Consider the following 22,930-nt stretch of genomic DNA (forward strand, 5'->3'; position numbering starts at 1 on the left):
GAACTGAAAAAAGACAAATTTGTAACAGTTTCAAAAATTTGATATATTTATCTGTAAGTGCACGAAGTTTTATCAACAGTTCACAGCATATGAGGGCTGCCCCAAAACCAATGCCTCCTATTTTATTATGCTGGCCCATGACATCAGAGGCAGATGTTGGTGGTACAGATGTAGAGGTTGAACCTTCTCACTGATATTCTGTTATGTGTTGTTGACATGTGACAGATGGCAGCAGAGGGGCAGTCTGACAAAATGGCATCTGATGTGGAAGTGTGTATGAAGCAAAGGTGTGTCTCTGAATTCCTCCATTCTGAAAAAATGGCACCCCCACCCACTGACATTCATTGATGGTGTAGATTTTTTAGCACAGCATCCAGGCTTTTCAAACCCCTGCTGAAAATGCGTAGCTAATGATGATGCCTATTGTTGAAAAATAGTACTTTGTAGCTGAGATTCTGCTCTGTCAAACAGTGTTATTATGCTCTTTGTATCTGTTGTAGTTTCCATGGAAATAAATAGGAGGCATTATTTTTGTAACAACCTAGAATATGGTATTTCACAATTCCATTTACAGGTCAGAAGATGTGTCTTTCCTACATTTGTTGGCATTTCAGCTAAGATGTATAATTCAAAGATTTGCTGTATGGAGTCTAAACGTTAGTATTTACTCTTTCAGTATGATCTCTATGGATGTGTTAAACTTACAAGGAGACTGCTGTGGTTTCTTCCCCAAAAAACAACAACAATTAAGACAAAAACTTCAATATTTTGCACAAAAGAAATGTAACAAAAATAATTTTCCTTTGATGAAGTATTTTTTCCCCATAATATTAACAGTAATACCTAGAAAATTAAAGATTAAAAATATTTTTTTTTGAGAAGTGCCAAAACTGCCAGTAAGCAACTTCTTCGTGACTAAATTGTTGTTAGCAGAGAGCTGATGACTTGCAGTGGTGCCACCCACTGCAACTTCTGCTTTCCCAGTTCCTTCTGTTGTCAGTCTCTCATCAAGCAACTCTGTGTCTCTTTTGTAGGTTACACATGACAAAAAATTTAATTCCCTTGGTACCTCACAGACTGCCATTTAATTCGTCATCTGCTCCTCAAACTATCTTGTTTTTGATAGACCACAATTCCTGTCTGGCTTGAAGGGATATTTGAAGAGTAAAACAAATGAAGGAAAAGGTAAATGGTGGCCCTGCTCCTTGGAAACAGCTAACAAATCCAACAGGTTTTGGTAATTAGTTTTAGCACAGCAAAGATTGTTTACACAATGGAGCTACTTCATTTCTTTAATGCAAGCCTCTTTATATATAGTCCTTTCAATATCTCTCAATTGTAGCATGCAAAACAAGTTGTTGAGACAGTGAATAACTAGAGTTATTGAAAAATATAAGAAAGAAATGATTTAAAAATGTTAATGCACGTATTACAAAGTCCTGCGCAGGGAAATCCATTTTTCTCACTGATTCTCATAACATCAAATTAAAATCCAATTCCCTTCAAATAAAAGTGACTTAAATTTCAGTACAAACTTGATTGAAATGCTAATTGTGAGCAGGCAACAAGACTGGACAATTAGGATGTGCAAAATCTGCTCTTTGAGAATGTGGGGAGAAGGGAGTGCTCCACTTGACAAAAAAGACACCTTCCTTTATATTTGTGTGGAAGGACACTGTCACTGAAATTGTTCTCTTCTCTCTGAACACTGAAGTCAATACCTGTACAGTCACTCAGGGGACATAGCTTTGAAGTAACGCTGTACGACCTCAGATGTTACATTATTCTTCTGCAAAGCTAAGCAACAAGGAAAATTTTAAGTGGACACATAAGTGAGTAGAATAAAACACTCAAAACAAGTTCCTGAAAAAGATGGGCTTTGTGCTCATGTATTCCAAGAACTGAAAGAGTACATGTGTTTATTAGATAAACCTTTTCTAGCAAATAATTTACAGATCGGCTTCAAGATAAAGCTCAAAATAGACTGTTTTTGTTGTTGTGGCTGAGATGTCTAAGAACAGGTCATACCAGGTAATGTGTGGGATTAGGTGGGAGATCTGTTCAGCTCATGTGACATATGAATTTAATTTTTAGATCCAAGTTATACATTTCAAAAGTATCCATGATTCATAGGATAACATACAATTTGGTGTTTGGTTTATTTTAAAATTATGCACAAGCAAATGTTAAAGGAATAGTTTTTAAGGTCACTGTATTAGTCAAAAAGATGAAAATACTCCTATAAATCTGTTTTTAGTGATTACATTTAGCTTGTGATTACATACCCTTTGTTTCACAGGATCTCTGCCTCTTTAGGCATAAAACATGGATAAAAGCTGAAACTTGTGAAGCTAGACAGATCTTAAAGGACATTCAATAGGACTTCTACAGTGTTCATGACAGAAGCTGAAAAGTCAGTAGTGAATGCAGGAAAGGCTTCCAAAGGAGAAAAGAACAGGTCAGTATTCAAAGCAATCGACTGCTGTCCTGAAAGCTAAATTATAACCTTGCCCCTGAGTTTGTAATTAATGCTATGTGTGTTACTTACAATAAATTTATCATAGGAGGCCCCTAACCAATTTTTTTTAGTCTGGTAAGAATCTAATTTATTGATGTACTGAGTACTTAAATTTGGATCTGAAGTCAATGAGAGCTGTAAGCGGGTAAATGAAGTGTGGCATAGAACTAAACTGTTATAGAAAATTAAGTCCTAGGCTTCTCTCAAATAAGACACCAAATCTTTCTGGATTCTTTTCACTTCTTTGAATCTCAGAATTCCCACGTGTTAACTAAGAAAATTCGTAGGTTGTTTTGTAAGTAATGCCTCCTAGTCATTTCAATGCAAAATGCTGTAGTTAAATAACACACATGCAGCCATGAAGCAAGCAAAATTTCACAGAGCTGGTTACTGTTGGTGATGAGAGATACAGAAATGTACTGCCCACGAATAACACAAGTCTCAAAGTGGGAAATCATAATGAGACAGGAAAAGAGGTGACTGATAGAGTAAGTAAGTTGAAAGTTGAGCTACTTTCAGATATTCAGAAAATAAAAAAGGAGCTGCAGCAGCAGGTAGGGACATATGCTCTGAATGGTGTATCAAAGCACCTGTAATATGCTCTGTGCTTTTGTAGATTTTTCACATAACAAGATAAACGTAAGAGGTAATTCACACATATGCTTGTTACTAGCTAAGCTGCAAACCATTTTCTGTTTCAATCTTGCAGTTTTGACAAAGGTAATCCTTCAAGCTTTGCTTAGGAAAGCCTGGGTTCTGATGGGAGGTCGATGGAAAGGCCCAGGAAAGCATATGGTGCCTTATGCTCACCTGGCATGCCTGCTTATGAGTCTGATCCTACAGGTATACTCCCTGCAGCATGCTTATTCTCCATACAAGCAGGTGAGGAGCTGCTGTGAACTATGTCCTTATCATCTGAGATAAGGCACAGCGCTCAGGCGGTCAAATGAGTCACAGTAAGATGGTATCACGCACTGCCCACGGCTGTGTTCTTACTCACAACTCATGTTACAAAAGAAAAAAAAGAAGTGATGTAATCCTTGTGGATCAGCAGCAATTCAAAGAGCGCAGACTCGCTCTACACCACTCTGAAAGAATCATAGAATCCTTAGAGTTGGAAGGGATCTTTAAAGGTCACCTAGTCCAACTTCCTTGCAATAAGCAGGAACATCCACAGCTACAGCAGGTTGCTTAGAGCTCGGTCCACCCTGACCTTAACTGTCAGGTGAAGTAGCATAATGTAGGACAGATTTTGCTGTGGGATAGGTTTGACCAATACAGTTAAATAGCTGGGCATTTATTTACGGAAAGAAAAACAATACAAAACTTTTTATCCACTGTGCTCGGAGGTACAGGACACCCCTCACACCCCCCACTCCCTAGGCTGCGTTGCTCACCCCCCGTCTGTGTTGCACGGCTGCTGCTGGCACTAAGGGAATGCAGGCGGGGCCCGGCACGGGGCTGGCGTTGTGGGGCGGGTTGACCTCTCCCGTCCCGTCCTGTCCCGTCCCGTCCCACTGCCCCGGGGCGGGATGCCCGCGACACATATAGGGGCCGATCGGGACGCGGGCAGGCACTCACTGCAGAGTGAGAGGCCCCGTGTTTGTTTACTTGTTTCATACCGAGAGAAGCATTCTATTTGCAGCCATGGCTTCAGTACCCTCCGCCGGATGCCTCCTGGCCAAGAACCAGTATTACCGCAGTAAGTGCTCAGGGCCCGGCAGCCCCCCAGCCTCCGAGTTTGTTGCAGTATGAGAAAGTTAGAAAGGATTTCATATGAATGAGCTGGAGGCAAGAGCGGGGTTTTGCTATATGTGTGGTTTTAGTTATTATTTTTATTTTATTATTATTTGCTTGGGGATATATGTGATTTTGTTCTATAGAGGAGCTACAGTTTTAATGAGTATTTGCTTCTGGTTATTCATGTGCACTTTTCTGCCTGTAGAATAGTTCGTTAAGGATGCACAGTATCAATCTTTTTATTATAAACTGTGACATTGACAAAGCATTAGCTCAACAAATCCTGGCTTCAAGCTGTACTTTATATTGAGTTTGCAGGCTTAGACAGAATGCATAATCAGTACACATTCTTGTTTCTCTATACCTGAAATACTTTGAGAGTGCACCTGGTCTTGTAAAGGTCTCTTAGACAGTTCACCATCCAGTAGTGCAAGGATGGTACTCTTAGTTGTATCACAATGGAAAGTACAGAAGTTTAGAGTTTTTCCTTTTTTTTTTTTTTTTTTTTTTTCCCTTCCTTCCCTTCCCTTCCCTTCCCTTCCCTTCCCTTCCCTTCCCTTCCCTTCACTTGGTTCCTGTACAATGTATATGTGATGATCATAAGGCACATAACTGATTTCAGTGAAAGCTTGACAAGCAGATCTCAGTGTGCTTTCAGGTGATGAGAGATCAATTTATGTGAAAGCTTTCAACTGGACAACCATGGTGAAATGGTACATAAAATATTTAAGTCACATTGTAGCTAACTACTTGTTGCTAAGCTTATCTTATCTTTTAGGTTGCTTCCTCTGAGATAGCAGCAATTCTGAGAAATTGGCATGGAAATGTATCCATCTTTTTTTATTAAAGATGTCCTTCTTTTCTGTGAACAGCAAGGCAGAACTCGGAATCCAGCGTTTCTTCCAGCTCCTCCTGCTGTTCCGATCCTGTGAGCGGTGCAGAACAGGACAAAGCATTTCATGGTACTGCTCTCTGCTTCCAAACTGTCTTCTGGATTTCACCTGTTTGTTATTCTGAGTGTCTAATGGCAAGGGCTGTTTCTCTTTCAGCAGGGTTGCCTGAATTACTCGACAAACGCTGGTGGATAAAAAGCTTTTTCCATTGTGAACCATCTCCACCAACTTTTGGCAGAAAAACACTGTCAGCAAGCAGGTGAGTCCTGGTTTTGCAGTGATGGGGATAACTGAGCCATTTTCCTTTGGTAGAAGTGCTATTAAACAAGGCTAAAACAGTCTGGGGGCACAATGCTATTTTGATGACTTAAATAAAAGATTCCCTAAATGTATGGCTTTAGAAGCTGCCAATGTTTACATTGTAAAAACTGAACTCATACTATATGTTACGATAGTGACTTTTACTGCCATTTATAGAGTGATAATTATTTAATCCTCTACCCACTGCACTTGTCCTCCCATTTATGCATTTCCACTTTATATTAAAAAGTTAATATGAATGAAACCAAAACTTCTGCAGGTAATTTCCTCTGCAAAAACTACAATAATTGTACTCCTAACCATTTTGAATCTATATTTCTGCAGTACCAACAGCTGAATATGAAAGCAAGCTGGACTACTGTCTGAGATACTGCTCACGGACTTATTTTTTCAAGAGGCTTGGGATCTTCTGAGTGTCTGGGTTCAGTTGCAAGAAGAAAACAAAACCTTAAGGAGGGAAGAAAGGTGTACTTTCAAAAGATGTCAGTAGCTTAAAAACTGCTGTATAAGGGACATGTCCATGGTTTACTGTCTTCATTATGGAGTTGCTATAATTTTAGATGACTCTAATGAAAGTTACTTGGATTAAATATCCTGATGACTTATTTGGATACTTAAGAAAAAAAAGAAAAAAAAAGACAGTAAGATAGTATAGGTTTAAAAGTATGTGTATGGAATGGCTTCGCTATAGGTGAATACTTACCTGAAGTTTTACCTGTTAAGATATCAGCTCTGTAGACCTTCACTGCTGTAAATGCATCACAAACAGATCAGTCCTACACTACTGTACTGTGTACATATTCTACCAACTCTTCTGTGTCAGTTACAGGCATCAGAATTCACAAGGATGCTTGCTAATAGCTTTGCTTTCAGAAAGCCCAGTTACATGGAGAAGGAATAATCTGTTTGCTGTTATCCAGCTAGGTATGTAGATACCAACCACAAATACATAGATACACTTTTCATTCACATCTGTGCGTGTTCATACTTGAGGACAGAACAGCAGAGAGGTAATCATAATGGACATTGACATCTTCCAAGCAGATGAGTAATCTCAATCAGGGTTGATATTCACAAATCTGTTTTACTTTCAAATTACTCTCACCTTCTTTGCTGCATTTGAAAGACCTGCTTGTTCTCAAGTGACTAATCCTATCAGCATTAATTGCTGTCCATCAGTTTCATTTGTAAGGTGTAAGAGCTGGCAAAGTATTCAACTCAAAGTGATAACACTAGTGCTAATAACAAAGTCTGTCTTTGTCAGGATACATGCTATTGAAATACACTGTAGTATGTTTTCATTTGGTCTTCAGCATTGCAAAGCAGTAGGTGATTGTTTGTTCTACAAAATGGACCAAAGGTCATAGAAAATAACATATTTGGCTGGAATGACATTGCTTCTGTGTGTTTATCTATGCAATTTTATTTTAATCTACCATCACTAAATCTACCTGGCCTTTGCCCAACACTGGATGAAGCAACAATAGTAAACATTATCAATGTAAGTGTAAATTTTTTTTAAATTATAGATTAGTGGTTGTCATGGTAATGCTTAGAACTCTGAAGTGGAAGTGTATCAAGTGACTGCTTTGGTTTTGGTGTAGGCAATGAATGTTTGCCCCATGACAACAGAAAAGAATGCAACGATGGAAGCATGGTTTCAGGAATCCTCAAATCCTCCTTGTTATACCTTTTCCCCCTATCACCACGGTGCAATTTCATCACTGTCCTTCTTCTAAGTATACAGAATGAACTATTGTATGTGATTTTTTAATGTTTTTGTTTGTTGTTTTGTTTGTTTTTTTTAATAAATAAAGATTTAATCAGTACTTAATTTGGGCCTCTAATACAAATGGTATTCAGTGTGTTGTGCTTGGTGGGTAGTTTTCTGACTTATTTTAATGACATGAAGTAGGAAAATTCAGAATTCCCACTGAAAACTTAAGGGATGCCTTTCTTCCTTCAGACACTTTAAACTTTAATGTGAGATGAAGACAAGAGAGATGGAATGTGAGCAAGCTAAAAGATGATTTTTCTATAATGACACATTGTAAAGGAAGGGATGAGCAATCTCATACTACTGGTTTCAGAAGGGTGATTGTGGCTGTTTCTGAAGAAGCTTGAAGCCACAGAGGAAAGAAATGCCATATCCCTTGTTTTCATGAGTAATACAGGATTCAGAAACAAGTGAAAAGTGCAGTGACAAGTTTCCATATTGCTCTCTGAGCTTAAACTGTTTCTGTCCTATTCTTGTCAGAAAGTAAGGTGCAGAATGCACTGAAAGCATAAAGGCCACAACCAATCAACCTCCCCTTTAGTTTTTGAATGGAAAATTGGAGAAATGAGAACATAGAATCATATAATTGCCTAGGTTGAACAGGACCACAATGGTCATCTAGTTCCAGCCCCCCTGATGTGTGTAGGGTCACCAACCACTACACCAGGCTGCCCAGAGCCACATCCAGCCTGGCTTTGAATGCCTCCAGGGATGGGCATAAACAATCTCCTTGGCATCCTGTTCCAGTGTGTCACCACCCTCTGAGTGAAAAACTTCCTCCTAATCTCTAACCTAAACCTCCCCTGTCTTAGTTTAAGACCATTTCCCCCTGTCCTATATCTGAATTCATCTGCTTAAGCTTCTACGAAGGACTGTTGGTGTAATGGTGCTGTAGTGATGAAAAATCCTGCTCTGGAGTAGTGCACTCATGGCATTTTCATCATCTTCTGCTGTGACCAGCTCAGCTTTGAAGTGGTACCACATCTACTTCATAGTTATTAGGGCCAGTTCTTCAAAGTGCAGTTACCTTTCAGTAGATCAACTGTAATAAATAACATGCCATGTTACTTAATGACAAATTGCAAAGGGGATATGGAAAACCAATACAGTAAAGTGCAAAACCACTGCATTTTATTATATCATGGCAACAAAGAAATGTCAATTTTCTCAAATGAAATGTAAATATTATGTAATTGTGTGGGAGGACAAAACCAAAATGATGATTTAAAGATAGGTCAGGAAAGAACTATAAAGTGGAAATTACAGCCATATGACCTAAGTACAGCTTAGAATAAGGAAAATGAGAAAAGAATGTGATATCAATACCTCATCAGGGTAAGATAGATACAAATGTTTGATCAAGAATAATTTGTAATGAAAAAGATGTTTTTCTGCTGCTAGGAGGTCTACAGGTAATTTTGTTTTGATTTAAACTACACCTGGAAAAAATAAGCAACAGAAGCAGGACTTGTGCCAGTGTAAAAGTAGTAAGTTAGACCCAAATCTCATCACAGACTTAGGAATGCAGACATGAACTTGAAAAAGATCATTTTCCCCAAATTCATTTACAGTGGTGGTAGTCAATAATGTGATTTCATTTCTTTTCCAAAAGGAAAAAAAAGTTGTAATCTGTTAGTTTTGGTAGTAGTATATTTTCATTGTCACATTATATGTTTTATTTCACATCAAGAAAGATAAGAGCTTCCTGTTGAGCACATTTAGAGGGATAAACTCATTACCCTGTGGCAATTCCTCACATTTAATTATCTTCTTAGTAATTCTACCTTTTAAAAGTAACATTCTGATTTCTTGACAAATAGTTATTCGGTCTCAGTTAAAGGCTGATTCATGATAGAAGTGTTAATAATATTTTGTTTCTTGTATATGAATGTACACACACAAACGAACACGTGTTAATAATATTTTGTTTCTTGTATATGAATGTACACACACAAACACATGTAACTCTTCTTAGATATTATAGAATATTTTTTCTAAGTATTTGGAAAATTTGAATTCTTGTAGGGCAAATCATAAAAGAGTGTCAATACTATACTGTTGGCTTACAAATTCCATTTTGTAGTGTCAAAGTGGCTAAAACTTAGAAGTATCATATAACTGTGTTTTCATCTCAAGAATTTTCTTGCATGCATATGAGTCAGAAGAATTTATAAAAGAATGATATTAAATACTGTGAAACTGTATAGAGTGTATGGACAACAGTAAGGACTATAGTTATTTCTGAGTAATGAGAGTGTGTTTGTTTTTTTTATTTTTGTACTGTAGACAGTTCTTAAAAAAACATAATGATAAATAAGCCCACTTAAGGAACAGATTTTCAAGAAAAGAAAGACCATCAAATCAAATTCAATTTGAGTTGTTTCCAATAGATATTTTTTCTAACATATGCAGCGATTACAACACAAATAAACAATGTAGTTTAGCATTCATTTGTAATTTCCTTGAAAGTTTCATTCCTGCTTGTGACATCGCAGGTTCTAGGAGTTGTAAAATATGTACAAAACATTTTTCTATTGTTTTATTTGTTAACTAAACATTCACTATTTCTTGATAAAAACAGACTTTCAACACCGCTTCTCAAGTATTCTGTAAAGGGAAAGTTAAGCAGGGTTCTTTCAGTCATTTGTATCAGGATTAATATTGTTTGCAAAGCATCTCTTGGTACTGCTGGTGACTAAAAACTTTGACCATGACCATATTCAATGCCTCTTTATTTATGGAGGGACTTCCTCAGGTTTCACTTAATATACACTCTGTCATATGCCATTTTAAGCTGTTCTTGCAATAGCAGATGTGAAACATACTGTATACAACCCCTGGAAAATGTGACTTTGTATTACGAAATGACTATTACCAGCAGAGAAGAATATCAGATCATTATACTGGGAGAAAGCCAGGGGCCTAAAAATAAATAAATAAATAAATAAAATAAAATAAAATAAAATTAAAGAAATAAAATAAATATATATATATATATAGAAAATCACTGTTTCTTTTTATGCCAAGAGAGAAGATTCAGCTCCCAGTTACTATGTTCAAAGTCACACTGGCTTTTTCTTTAAAGAAGAGCTATAAAAGTGCTTGTAGTCATGATGACAGGATAAATTACTAGAGAGAAACAATACTTTTATTAGATCAACTCATAAGAGGAAGAAGAAAGGCTTGTAAAGGCTTGTAATCTCAAAAAGTTGTTGCTTTTCTCAGCTGTCAGGCAATCCATCTCCTTAAATCTTTTCCATCTTCAGCTTCAAGGGAATTTATTTTCAGCTATACCCATAAAGCAGATCCTGTAATCTCACTTTACTTCTTTAGCTGACGTAGCAGTATTGGATGCAAGATAAACATTATTTTTCTCACGACGGGGTACACTGTAGAACAGACTCTACCATAACAGGACTGGCAGGATGTCAGTCTCACTACATGAGATCATAGTAGCTGAGATGTCCTGGAGAAATATGGCAGCATTCTGAATAAGTTTTTATAAAAAAATGTATTCATTCAGCTATTATTATTACTTTCTTTGTCATCCCTTTTGCAAAAAGAAAAGTGAGAAAACTCTAAAACTGCCTTGGAATTAGTCAGCAGTAGAAAGCCCACAAGCTCTCTAACAAATCTTCAGTAGTTGATCGCTCTCACCTTTGCAGATCTTCCCCATTTTTTAACAACTCAAACTTTTTCTTGAACAACAATTCAGAGATTAGTCATGAACACTAAAGTTACAGGCAAGGAAGTTTTAAAGCACTGATTCCATCACCTCTTCAATCTCCTCAATGGTGATTTCAGAAGAGGTTATATCATTTTATTTAATCCCCAGTTATACTTACTTCAGGAGGTATTTCAGCACACAATAGGAATAGATCAATAGATAGAAGCTTTTGTTTCTGTGGGTGAAAGCTAAAACCCAAGCTTTTAGAGTATGCTTCTCACTCTGCAGTTTACTTATTTCAGATAAAGCGAGAACATACAAAGCATTGCCAAGAAAGCTGAATGAGAACAAATAAGGTTACGGTGTAGCATTACAGTTGCACAGAAGTGTTGGAGAGTTTGAAATCTTGGATGCTAAACCATACTCTATATCACAAATCTCTTGATAATAGAAATCAATGAATAAGTTGCTGAGTATCTCAAATCTTAATGTATTTAAATAGAGCCCTACTCATCATTATCAACTACTTGTGCACACACTGCAAACATGTACAAAATTCAAAATATTTTTAATTTAATAAGTAATTTGTAATCACTTTTGGATTACTTGTTGTAGTGAAAATGCTAAGTCACAGCCTGAACCAGTGACTGAACGACTGCTAGGAAGGCAAAACCAGCCCACAGAAGCTCAGGTGCATGCAATGAACTGAGCTACTGGAAAGGGTGGAGCCAGTATCCCCCCCTTCCCAGATCTTATTTAAGGGTTGACAGTGTAGCCAGGGTATCTTGCTGGAGATCCCTGACTTGCTTGAGGCCTTCTGAAGGGAAGTAGTGCCTTTCCTTTGTTTCTTTGCCTGTGGCTGTCGTATTTGAGCCCTCACTTCCTGTAGGCTGGCACTTCGCTGCTTGACTGTAGTTGCTGCACTTTCCATTTTGTTACAGCATTACATGTATGCTATGCTTTTTTTTCATTTGATTCTATTGATGCAGTACTTATAAATAGCCCTGTTTTTTGGGATGGGGATAGTATTCTATGTTTTGAAGAAAATTTTGGAACCTAGAGCAGGTCCTTAATTAAGCCTATTTTACATGTAATCCAGGAACACCTGAACTGCTATTTTCCCTGCTTCATAGTGTTGTAAAATGAAAGGATAATACCAGGACTAAAATAAACAATGAGATATTGCTATGAATAGATACTTCCCCATTACATTTTTAACCAGGTTTAATTCTATTGTGGCTCTGCTTTAGTCTCCTTTTATGTTTAAATTCAGGTGTAATTTAGATTTACCACTGAATCACATAAATAAGATGTTGAAAGTAGAAGGCAATTTCCTCATGACAGTAGCAGACTGAGTGAAGCCCTGAGTATAAAAGGCAATGTAGACATACATGTTATGTGGTAATTCCTTCTTGTTCTGTCACAATAAAATACCTGCCTGCAAAACACACAATCAATTTTAAAACAAACAAAACTATTCTCATTCTGTGCTTTCCTGAAACATATTTTCCCAAGTGAAACATTAGTTGCTTTGTATTTCTGGTTTCATAGCAAGAGAGTGACAAGCTGTAATGCATTAAGGAAACAGATTGCTACTTTCACTCCTTATTTTTCCTGGTTGTCATAATTATTGTCTTTCATTAATCTTCTGTCAGCCTTGCTTAATACGTTTAGAAGGGAAGTTGTTTGTTCTCTGTTTATCTGTTCCATTCTGTGAATGTAACAGGAGTGTTATCCAGATTGGGAAGCTTCATGGTGTGAACGCTTTCTAAAATCCTCTACACCACCAGAGCAGCACTGTGCTGATCAAACAGCCCAGCTTCAGCCTTCTTCATCTCCTTCTCCAGACCCTTCCATCTAAGGTCTGGTCTTGATTTTGTGTTTTGCAACGTACCATTAAGTGTCTTGAAATCTGTCAGCTGATAGACATGATAGTATATGTATAAGGCTTTACAACTTGTTTTCTGTATAGATATCCTCTCACCACTTCTTGGACGTTAAAGGATCTACAGCTTTGACGTTATATTTTAAACAAAGATATGTCATACAACCTACTGGCCAAAACATTTTTCAACTGAAAATAGGCTTTCCATATAATATCAGTTTAATACATCCTCTGTATATTTAAACTTGCACACACTCCTAGCATTTCTTTTAGTCAGTTGGAAAGTCATTCAAGATTTATTTTTTTTTAAACAGAAAATAACTTCATTTTTATTTAGGGCTGAAATATGCTGAGATGAAAGTGTTTTTTGTAAGAACTATGTGGAAACTCTGGTGGATATGAATTAATAGTTTTCAGGCACTGGAATTGCCTGCTTAGGGAGGTGATGGAGTCACCATCCCTGGCAGTGTTCACAAGATGTCTGGATGAGAGGCTAGGAGATATGGTTTAGTAGCTTGTGGGAGCAATGGTAGTGGGAGGGTGATTGGACTAGATGATCTTGCAGGTCCAACTTTGTGATTCTATGATTTATTTATTTTTTTTCTATAAGTGATATCATCACTCTACCCTACCCAGAATCCTAATTATAAACATAAATTGTGATCACTAGATTCAGAGTCTGGGCTGTTCAAAAAGGAACAAGACTTCTTCTGACAGGGTCTTGGCAATGCCAGGCTAACTGTTTGCAAGTGGACCAATAGCCATATACAGACAGAAGAGTTGAACTCCCCCACATAATGAAGGGGATCACTGGCCACGTAGCACTTCTCAGGAAGCAGTCTAGGTGGCTCACCCTTACACCAGCTCAGGGTCCCTCTGCCCTGTCTCCACTCCTTCTGGTCTTCTAGGGAGCACAGGTGCAAACAATTGGACCATGCTCTCCGGGTGGCAATGGCCCCTCATCAGCTGCTCAATCACCAGTTGAAGTTGTGACCTAACAGTCCCTCCACAGTCATAGGTACTTACCGTTTAATTCTGTGTCAGTGCTTACTCATTTAATCTCCTCTTTTCCAGTTACTCTCTGCACTAGTTAAAGAAGAATTACTTTTATGTATCTGCAACACAATAACTTGGAGATATTAGAAAGGACAATCATCAATCTCAGCATGATGCTGGGCTGGGCAGTCCATCTCCAAGATGTGCACCTTTTCATCTCCAGCTATAAATTAAAAAATAAAATGGAAGAAAAAAAAAATTCCTGCAGTCAGCAAATTATCAGGATAATACTAGAAATTCAAGGCAACCAGGCACTGCCTGCTATCTTTTATATTGAGTCAACTCTCAAGTAAGAAAGCTAAATTAAAAGTGCACAGTCTTTTTATGAAAATCTTTCACCTCAAGCAAGTCTTGCCCTTTTTGGGGGGAGAAAAACAAACAAAAAAGCATAATCCCTGAAATATGTTGACAGGGTATGCTCCTGAGATAGACTGTGGGAGTTCTGGTTATGAGCTCTTTTATGGACTACTCTGCAGGAAGTACTTATTTTTTTTCCCCCAAATTATGTTCATGCCCCATTAAAGTGAATTAAGTCCTTATGAGGTATATAGTGATGTGCTGTAGCCAAGAAAATACTTTGTGAGAGGTTCCTCATGGATGAATTCAGTTCAAAACACAGTGAATTTCAGGTGGAACTTAATTTTTAATTGGTGTAATTTCAGTAAAAATGGCTCCCTGAAATGTACCTACATTTATTAGGATGATTTTTACATACGTTTTATTTAACATAATACAAATCCATCACCTGAAGTTACTTTTGATTTGCATCACCTACAGTATGAAGATGGCAATGCATCTTATTGTAAAACATATCCAAGGCACATTTTTAGCAGGATGTCAGCTTCTTCATATACCATTTAGTCGATGAAAGGGATACACTTTCAAACTGAATGAAGAAAGGATATTTGATGGTGCCTTTTCAGGATTAAAAAGACCATTCAGCTGAAAGTAAACTTCAGTTAATAAACCTCACTTTCTTTTCTCTCATGCAGTGTAGCAGCCTAGAAACAGCATTGCTTACATTTGTCTGCCGAAATACTGTACCACAAATATAATATGAAGATTTTGTCTCACATAGCTACTTATTTCCAGGAAATCTGTGTGTCTTTGGTATTACCGAAGTCACCCAGGATACCAGAGCTGAAGTTACTCTGCTGAGGATTGCTTACCAGTGTTCTGTAATTAGAGGGCAAGTCGATTCAACATTAATTTCAAGTATGTGAAGGCGAGGCAGATTCATGAATAAATAATAGAGAATACAAGTATTGAATGCATTAGTTTTAAAAATGTTCTTAAAATACTGTTTTGTTGAAAATATGCATTTGGAGATCTTAATATATTCCATCTACAAGTCAATGCATTATGTTCATCACATTTATATTAAATCATTATGCCTCAGCTAATAAAGGTCCTTATCCCTGATGCTTCACATTTATGATCTTCCTACAGTAATGTGTGTAAAGACATGGGAGAGAAGGTTAAAAAGGATTTAGTTAGCATTTATTGAACATTGCAATTTTTGGGTCATCACTAAGTGCAGGCACAGGTTGAGCAGTAAAAGCAAAATCTTTCTTTTTGAGATTGTTCTTTTGATACTTACCTAGATTTCCTTTAGCATTTTCTAATGTTTTTCTGACATAGCATGAAATAGGTACACAAAGAGTGCGTGGGTCTGCTTTATGAGCTGTACATGAAAAGCTTTAAAGCACAGAAACCTACGCACTCAGTATTTAAGGAAACTGGAAGTCAGAAATGTTTGAGAGAAGATAGCTAGAAGAAAGGAAGGTAGAATATAAACTCTCTAACTTCATCTACTTCTTTCTGCTGCTGCTTTCTGAAAAAGCTAAAATGGCCATTTGTTATCAGATTGATTTCTACCATGTTTTGTTGTTTTTTTTTTTTACTTTTGCCAGTCAAACTCCTGACTTAAGCGGGAGTGGAAATACTTAACACTAGCGTTTTGTAGCATACAAAACATATGGAAGTCAGAATCTAAAGCCTAACATTAACAAGCACATGTATTTCATTTCAACAAAAGGTAGTATATGATTGCAAATCCTGAGTTAATGTAAGGGTAAAGTCACAATTTTATGTTGCACCAAATACAAAGATTTCTATTTCTGAAACTGATTTAGCAAATTTATGTGTGTGTACTTCATACTGCTTATTAAACAGCAGTATATTAAACAGCAAAGTTGAAATACAACCCCCCTCTCAAAATTAGCATTCCCATATTGTTCTATGCAATGTGATTGTTAGCATTTCCACACAGACTTTTATTTCCATGTACTAACATTTCTCTGACTATGTAGTCTTAAAACTCTATTAACACTGTTTCCTTTCTTTCATATAAAAGGAGTAATGCTGCATGCATTTCATAAAGCAATCTACTTCATTTCCTAGTTCTGTCTTCAGTCTCACACTGAACTACCACAGCGCCAGTGATGATCCCTTTCTTTGCCTAATTAGTGGGGCCTGTACCAGAGTAAATTTATAATCAAGGATGCTTTGTAATGGTGTTTGCCTTTCTTCAGGGAGAATAGCCTCTATGCATACAAAATTCTTGTGGAGCAGGGTTGTTTTTTTTTTTTCTTAACTGATTAATTCTTACAACAAGATAAGCTATTATGCATATTTTTACATGTACAGAAAAACTTAGGAATGATTACACTTCGTGAATTTTAAAATCTATTTTGTTATAGTCAAACAGCAATAATTAAAAAGAATTATATTCACTGTGATTCTTATTAAAGTATTAAAGTATCGTTTCATGAAAGCCAGGTTTTAGACTGGAATAAAATTTTACCTTGAATATTTTAACGTGTGATTCATCTATCAGGCACCATAGTTTTGGTAGTGGTTGCTACTAAGCCACCTGAAAATGTATGAAACACATCTGTTTTCTGGATCAGGTGGTATGTAGATGACTCTGAAGGTAATGCCTCCTATTTATTTCGATGGAAATTGCAACTGATGCAAATTCTCAACTATAAAGGACTCTCTTTGAACATAGTTACCACCATTTACCAACTCATGTGGATGAGCTGATTAAGATGCTCTTCATTTTGTTGTGTAATAGCTGTGTGTGACCATTCAGAACATGGCTTATCTTTCATGTCATTCTTGCTACTGCTGAAATGCACCAATCATCCCTCACTGTGCTCACATCCATTGTTTAGTCTCCATAAATGTTTGGCAGGTATCAATGAATGTCAAAGGATGCAATTTTTTTCCACACAGAGGAACTCAATTCCATGCCTTCACTTCATATGCACTTCCATTTCAGAGGCCATTTTGTAATAGGACTGCACTTCTGCTGTCATCTATCACACAACAACAGAGTGTAATGGAATATTCGTGGGAACATTCAGCCTCTATGGTCATACCCCCAACATCTGCCTCTGACACTGTGGGTTGACAGAATAAAATAGGAGGTATTACTTCTGGAGCAGCCATTATATATTTAAATGTCCTCATTTACTGGGTGAATTTTCCTAGCCTATGTCATGGAAGATGCCTTCACAGACCCACTGGAATTAGAATAATGAATCTTAGCTCATCAGATTGTTTTTCTATTAAAGACTATTCTGTTAAAGACTGTTTCTATTATTGCTTTAATTTTACATGATTTATCAGGTGGAACTGTGCATATGTTATGTTATAATTCTTTTATGTTTGAAGTTTCATATTTTGAGATTCCAATGTGGCTGAAGAATCCAGCAGTGAGCTCAGATTTACTGAGATCACTCAATAAATCAAGTAGAAAGGCTAATTCCAGAAGTGTTCCTATCACTTTTTGCTAAGCCATGCACTGAATACTGCATTAAAATCTGCAGTGCCACCTTCTGAAAGAGTAATGATTTTAATTCATAATCTAATCATTTTAAAAAACTGCTGTCTGTGCAAAAGTCACTCCTATTGTCCCTGCTGGGGTTCTTTGATTCTTTTGCCTGGTTACAATAATCTGAATCTTAAAAGCATTGTAAGTTTCAGTTAACAGAGTTTTGTCTTGTGGACATCTTTTTCTTTACTCAAGTTTGGATCTTATTTCTGGTAAAATAGAGATGATAATCACAGCAATAACAAAGCCCACACTTCTTAGCTATTTTGAGAGGCTAGCCTATCTAGAGAAAGATAAATTTGTCTTTATAGAGAAGTTTGTATTGCGGGAAAGACAAACTGACTTGCTGTGATCATACATTAAAGCTAATTTTGAGAATTCTGTGCCTTAAACATGTATTTGTGCTTGAACATATGATTTGCCTTTATATTTACCATGGAGAAGTATATATTCTCATATAATCATCATATTTAGGATAGTTTGCAAAAAATGAAAGTCAGTGATGTTACAAAGGCACTAAACATTGCTACAAATCTTGGATAGTTTTCCTTTTTGGTGGATCTGGGGCTCAAGGCTTTCATCTGCTGGTTCTAAAAGCTGCTCAGAATTAGAAAGGATCAACAGAAACACTGAGTAGAACAAAGTCTCTGAGATACTCTGGTTAGTATAGTGTATATTGTATATTATAGTATAATTATTCATAGTGCCATAACGTGTCAATAGTCTTATATTTTTAATAGTAATATGTTATTAATAGGTTGGATATTAGGAGAAGTTTCTTTTCTGAAAGACCAGCAAGGTGCTGGAATGGGCTGCTCAGGGAGGCAGTGAAGTCACTGTCCCTGCAGGTGTTCAGGAAACATTAGATGTTGTACTGAAGGACATGGTTTAGTGGATAAATATTAATGATAGGTGGAAGGCTGGACTAGATGACCTCGGAGGTCCTTTCCAGCATTGCTAATTCTGTGTGAATTGGACTTGTGTGTCTTCTATTAAATGGAATCCAATGAGAAAATGTTCATTTTGTTTAGAGCTTTGTTATTCTTTACATGAATGAATGCATTTTCTTTAATCTGCTGCAGCGATCTTCATGAAAGCACATCTCTGAGGAGCCTGCAATAGGCAAAGGCCCAAATACTGCAGGTGTTATAAATGGAAGTAGGAAAAGTAGTCAATTCTAATAACTTTCAATTCCTAAGCTTTTCCATCTTTAAAAGATTCCAAAACTCATTTTGTCCTAGAATAAATGAGGCTGGTTTTTTTGTTTGGTTGGTCTTTTGTTGTTTTTTGTTTTTTTTTTTTTTAATGAAATGAAATTAAATATGACTTCAACAGAGACCAGGGGTAATAAAAACAAGGTTGTAGAATAATGCTAACTAAGTAGGATTTTGGTAAACAAGCAAAGAAAATTACCTGTTGTTTATTAGTTATGGCCACTGATTTACATTTTTTACCATATGCTAACATATGCTACGTGATTGCTCCTTACTCCTTAATGTTGGACATCAAAAGGCAGTACGCATGTGAAAAAGCTTAGGCAACAGCAGTAACAGGAAGAAAAAAAAAAAACAAAAAAAACCCCCAGCACTTTGCTCCAAATCCTTGGAATAATTTTAATTTTTGGACCTCTGTATTGCTTCAGTGAAAATGCAATGTGACCTTCTGATAACTGAGTGTTCCATAACCTTTCGAAAGTTGATACTTATAACAATTTCATACCCTCACTTGTCTTGGTGAGCTGAATAATGTGGTTTTCTAGACAGCTGTCTAAAAAATACCTAGACATTTCCTAACAGTTTACACAGTTGTATGAGTGTAATTTGCACTCCAAACTCTTGAAATCCAACTCCAAAAAGCAATGAGATCATAGTCCATGGCATAAGGCCCATGGACCACTATACTGCTGGGGGAAAAATAATATAAAAAATAATTTTCTTTTCATAAAGCTTTTATATTAGGATTCACATTGGTGTATGCCAGACTAGGCTTCAATTTGATACAACATGAAGTCTGCATTGATTAAAATAAGACTTTCTTACTCAGAAAAACTGCAACAGTTGCTTCTTTCCTCACTTCACTCTTTGACAAATAACCGCTAAGAGACAAATGAATCTAAATATCAACACATCTCTTGTACATAATTTTGGATTGATTCATTACCTCTCTAGCTTTCAAGAATGGCTGTGGCTTATTTCTTGGCATCTTTGTACTGTTTGTGAATCAGCATTTATGGAAGTGTTTTGGGTAGTTTTTGTTTTTTGTTTTTGTTTTCTTTTTTTCTTTTTTTTTTCTTTTTTTTTTTTTTTTTTTTTTTTTTTTCTTTTTTTTTTTTTGTTTTGTTTTGTATTGTTTTGGATTTACCACTTTCTTAGCTAGACAAAGACATGCTTGCGAAATTTGAAGAGTATGTGAGTGTTTTTTTTCTCAGAGCTTAGGTGAGCACTCTTTATCTAATCTGCCTGGAGCAATTGTAGAAACCCTGTCCCTGGAGGTGTTCAAGGCCAGATTGGATAGGGTCCTGGGCAGCCTGGTCTAGTATTACATATGGCGGGGTGTTGGAACTTGGTGATCCTTGGACTCCCTTCCAACTCAAGTCAGTTTATGATTCTCTGATTCTAGTACAGGAATGCAAATCAAATTACATTTTAGCAAGATTCTCTACATTGTGCCTTTTGATGGAAGATTTTTCCAGGCTTCTTCAGATAACCTCAAATATTTCCACAGAATTAACATGCATTACCTGAATTGTATTCAATAATTCAATAGTCCACTTGGAAAAGTCACTAATTAAGGGATGAACTCAAAGTCAAATAGCAACAGAGGAATCCACACTTCTCTTTTATTCTTCACATTGTATAGATTAATCCGGGTACATCTGGATGAGAAAGCTATGATTGTAAATGATTAGCACAAGAAAAGTAACACGTTCACCTTTTGATTTAAAAACTCAGCTCAGTGTTGTTCACATAACACCCCAATGTGACTCCCACATTTACTGAGTTTTGATGGCTATAAATCAGGTGCAGAGGGACTGAAACCTGTTTCAACACAGTGGGATATTTATTTTGTCATAATTTTTCTTATGGGGATTATGATTTAGGAAAAAGAGAAAAAGAAAAAAAAAAGATGATACATTAAAACTTAGACTGAAGAACTTCATTTTTTCCATGTCATTTTTGCATACTCAGTGTACAGCAGCACATAGTCACTTCTATCACCCAAATTTAAGCATGCATTTTAAAACAGTGTTTTTACCTAGAAAATTCAATTTTGCCACTGATTCCAAATATGGTTAAAATCTGATGCCCTGCCTGTCTCTTCAGGAGATCAGTTTTGTAATTGGAGACACTTGAATGTGGCACCCATGGTCCAACTGGACTATGTGCAAAACATGCTGTGAGGAGTATTCTCAAAATGGGAATGTATGTTGAAATCATTTTGTATCAAATAAAATGCAATTTTATTGTTTCACAGCAGCAATGAGAAATCATTTCAAAGTTCTGTCATATCTCTGAGTAAGCTGAAATGCTTTAGCAACATAAGAAAATGGAGAAATATTAAGCATAGAATAGCTCAGGTTGGAAAAGACCTTAAAGATCACTGTGTCCAACCACAACCAAATCATACTATCCTAATTCTAGCAACCCTCTGCTAAGTCATGTCCCTGAGCATCACATCCAAGCAATTTTTGAACACATCCAGGGATGGTGACTCCACCACCTCCCTGGGGAGCCTATTCTAGTACTTAACAAACTTTTGTCATAAAAACATTAGGAAGTCATAAAATTGTTAAGGATTATTGTAACTGCAGCAGAACTATTTCCATACAAGATGCATACTTTACCACAAAATGAAAATATTTGTTTTGCATATTTGTTATGCATTGTTATATGCAAAATGCTCTTTCAAAAGGAGTCACTTGAAAGTGGGTGAAATAGGATTCTCGTCACTAGAAGGAAGAAGCTCAGGGCAATACACAAAAAACCTGCTGAAATTAAGAAAGTTAATCTGTTTGCTGTACTATTTTCCATTCAGCTATGACCTTGTTGTACAGGGTTTTAGAAAAAAAAAAAAAAAAAAAAAAGTTTCTTAAAAGGAAAACAACAACAGAAATGAGAGTGTTTGCTGGAATCTTGCTGAAGGGTAGGAACTTGTATGGAGAATCAAATCTCCTAAATAGCATCTCTGGTGGATGACTGGTGGCAGCTGAAGTGTTAATTGCCATGGCAGAACATTCAGATAAATAGTAAGAGGAATCTCCCACTTCTATGCACTTCATACAACCCAGCCGGTCCTATGTGACCACTCCGGCAATTTCATTAAGATGTATCAACAGTGCTAAATAAGCATGTACAGACATCTCTTAAGGACTGCATACAGAAGACTATCCTTGTCATCATTTCTGCAGGAGCAGTTTCTGTTGACTTTGACAAATATCTTATCTATGTGTAATCTGACACTGCCGCAGTAATGACACTTCAGGCCACTCCACCCAGGTTGTTAATCAACATATTTAGACATGCAAATTGGCCTAGACACAACAGGAGTTGCCTCTAGGGAATTTCTACAACCGTTTGAAATTCACACCTGGGAGGCTGCTGCAATCATCAGTCGAATACTTAAATGTAAATGCTCAGTTAGTTAATTTTAAAGCCGGTCCACAGCCTTAGGCTGATCCATTATCTCACCTGTGCAGATGACTGGCTGGGGAGTTCCTGAACCTCTCAAGGAATTACTGTGTTGAGTGCACTGAGCAAGCATATGGGCACACTGCCCATACTGGGATACATTATAGTGATAAGAGTGAGCTCTATTTTCAGCTGTATAACTTGTTTCCAATGTAAGCCCCATAGTTACAGTTTGAGTATTCAAAGAAAGAGTATTACCAAGATGTACAATAGATATTCTGTGTGTAATATGGTGAAATTACTCTTTGAACTTTTTAGACAATTTCCTGCAACTTACGGAAAAAAAAGAAAAAAAAAAGCTAAAAGAACAGTGTCTCCTTAAAAGCATGTTAGATAGTAAGACTGTTAATCATAGTACGGTTTGGATCAACCGGGATCTTTTAGATCATATAGTTCTAATCTCCCTGGTATAGGTGGGGAAATCTCTCTCTAGAAGAGGTTGTTCAAAGCCCCACCCAGCCTGGCCTTGATTGCTTCCCTTGAGGGAACTTCCATCCACAGCCATTCAGGGCAACCTGTTCCAGTGTCTCACCACCCTCATAAT

The 22,930-nt window shown here is 36.8% G+C and overlaps 1 protein-coding gene across 5 annotated transcripts; it reads left to right on the top strand.

The window, feature by feature from the left end:
- The first annotated feature begins 1,988 nt into the window (after window positions 1-1,988).
- Window positions 1,989-7,306, top strand: PPDPFL (pancreatic progenitor cell differentiation and proliferation factor like). 5 transcript variants are annotated; one of them, XM_032442720.1, is made up of 5 exons: window positions 1,989-2,031; window positions 2,300-2,458; window positions 5,131-5,220; window positions 5,308-5,410; window positions 5,797-7,306. In XM_032442720.1, the coding sequence occupies exons 2-5, from the start codon at window positions 2,425-2,427 to the stop codon at window positions 5,807-5,809; spliced, it is 240 nt and encodes a 79-aa protein (XP_032298611.1). In that variant the 5' UTR covers window positions 1,989-2,031; window positions 2,300-2,424; the 3' UTR covers window positions 5,810-7,306. The 5 variants fall into 5 exon arrangements, with proteins under 5 accessions (XP_032298611.1, XP_015711054.1, XP_015711053.1 ...); XM_015855568.2 differs by lacking the exons at window positions 1,989-2,031; window positions 2,300-2,458 and adding an exon at window positions 4,027-4,220 and having other exon boundaries at window positions 5,135-5,220; window positions 5,311-5,410; XM_015855567.2 differs by lacking the exons at window positions 1,989-2,031; window positions 2,300-2,458 and adding an exon at window positions 4,029-4,220 and having other exon boundaries at window positions 5,135-5,220.
- Window positions 7,307-22,930: the final 15,624 nt, after the last annotated feature.

This window comes from Coturnix japonica, chromosome 2, assembly GCF_001577835.2.
Source record: "Coturnix japonica isolate 7356 chromosome 2, Coturnix japonica 2.1, whole genome shotgun sequence".
Classification (NCBI taxonomy): domain Eukaryota; kingdom Metazoa; phylum Chordata; class Aves; order Galliformes; family Phasianidae; genus Coturnix; species Coturnix japonica.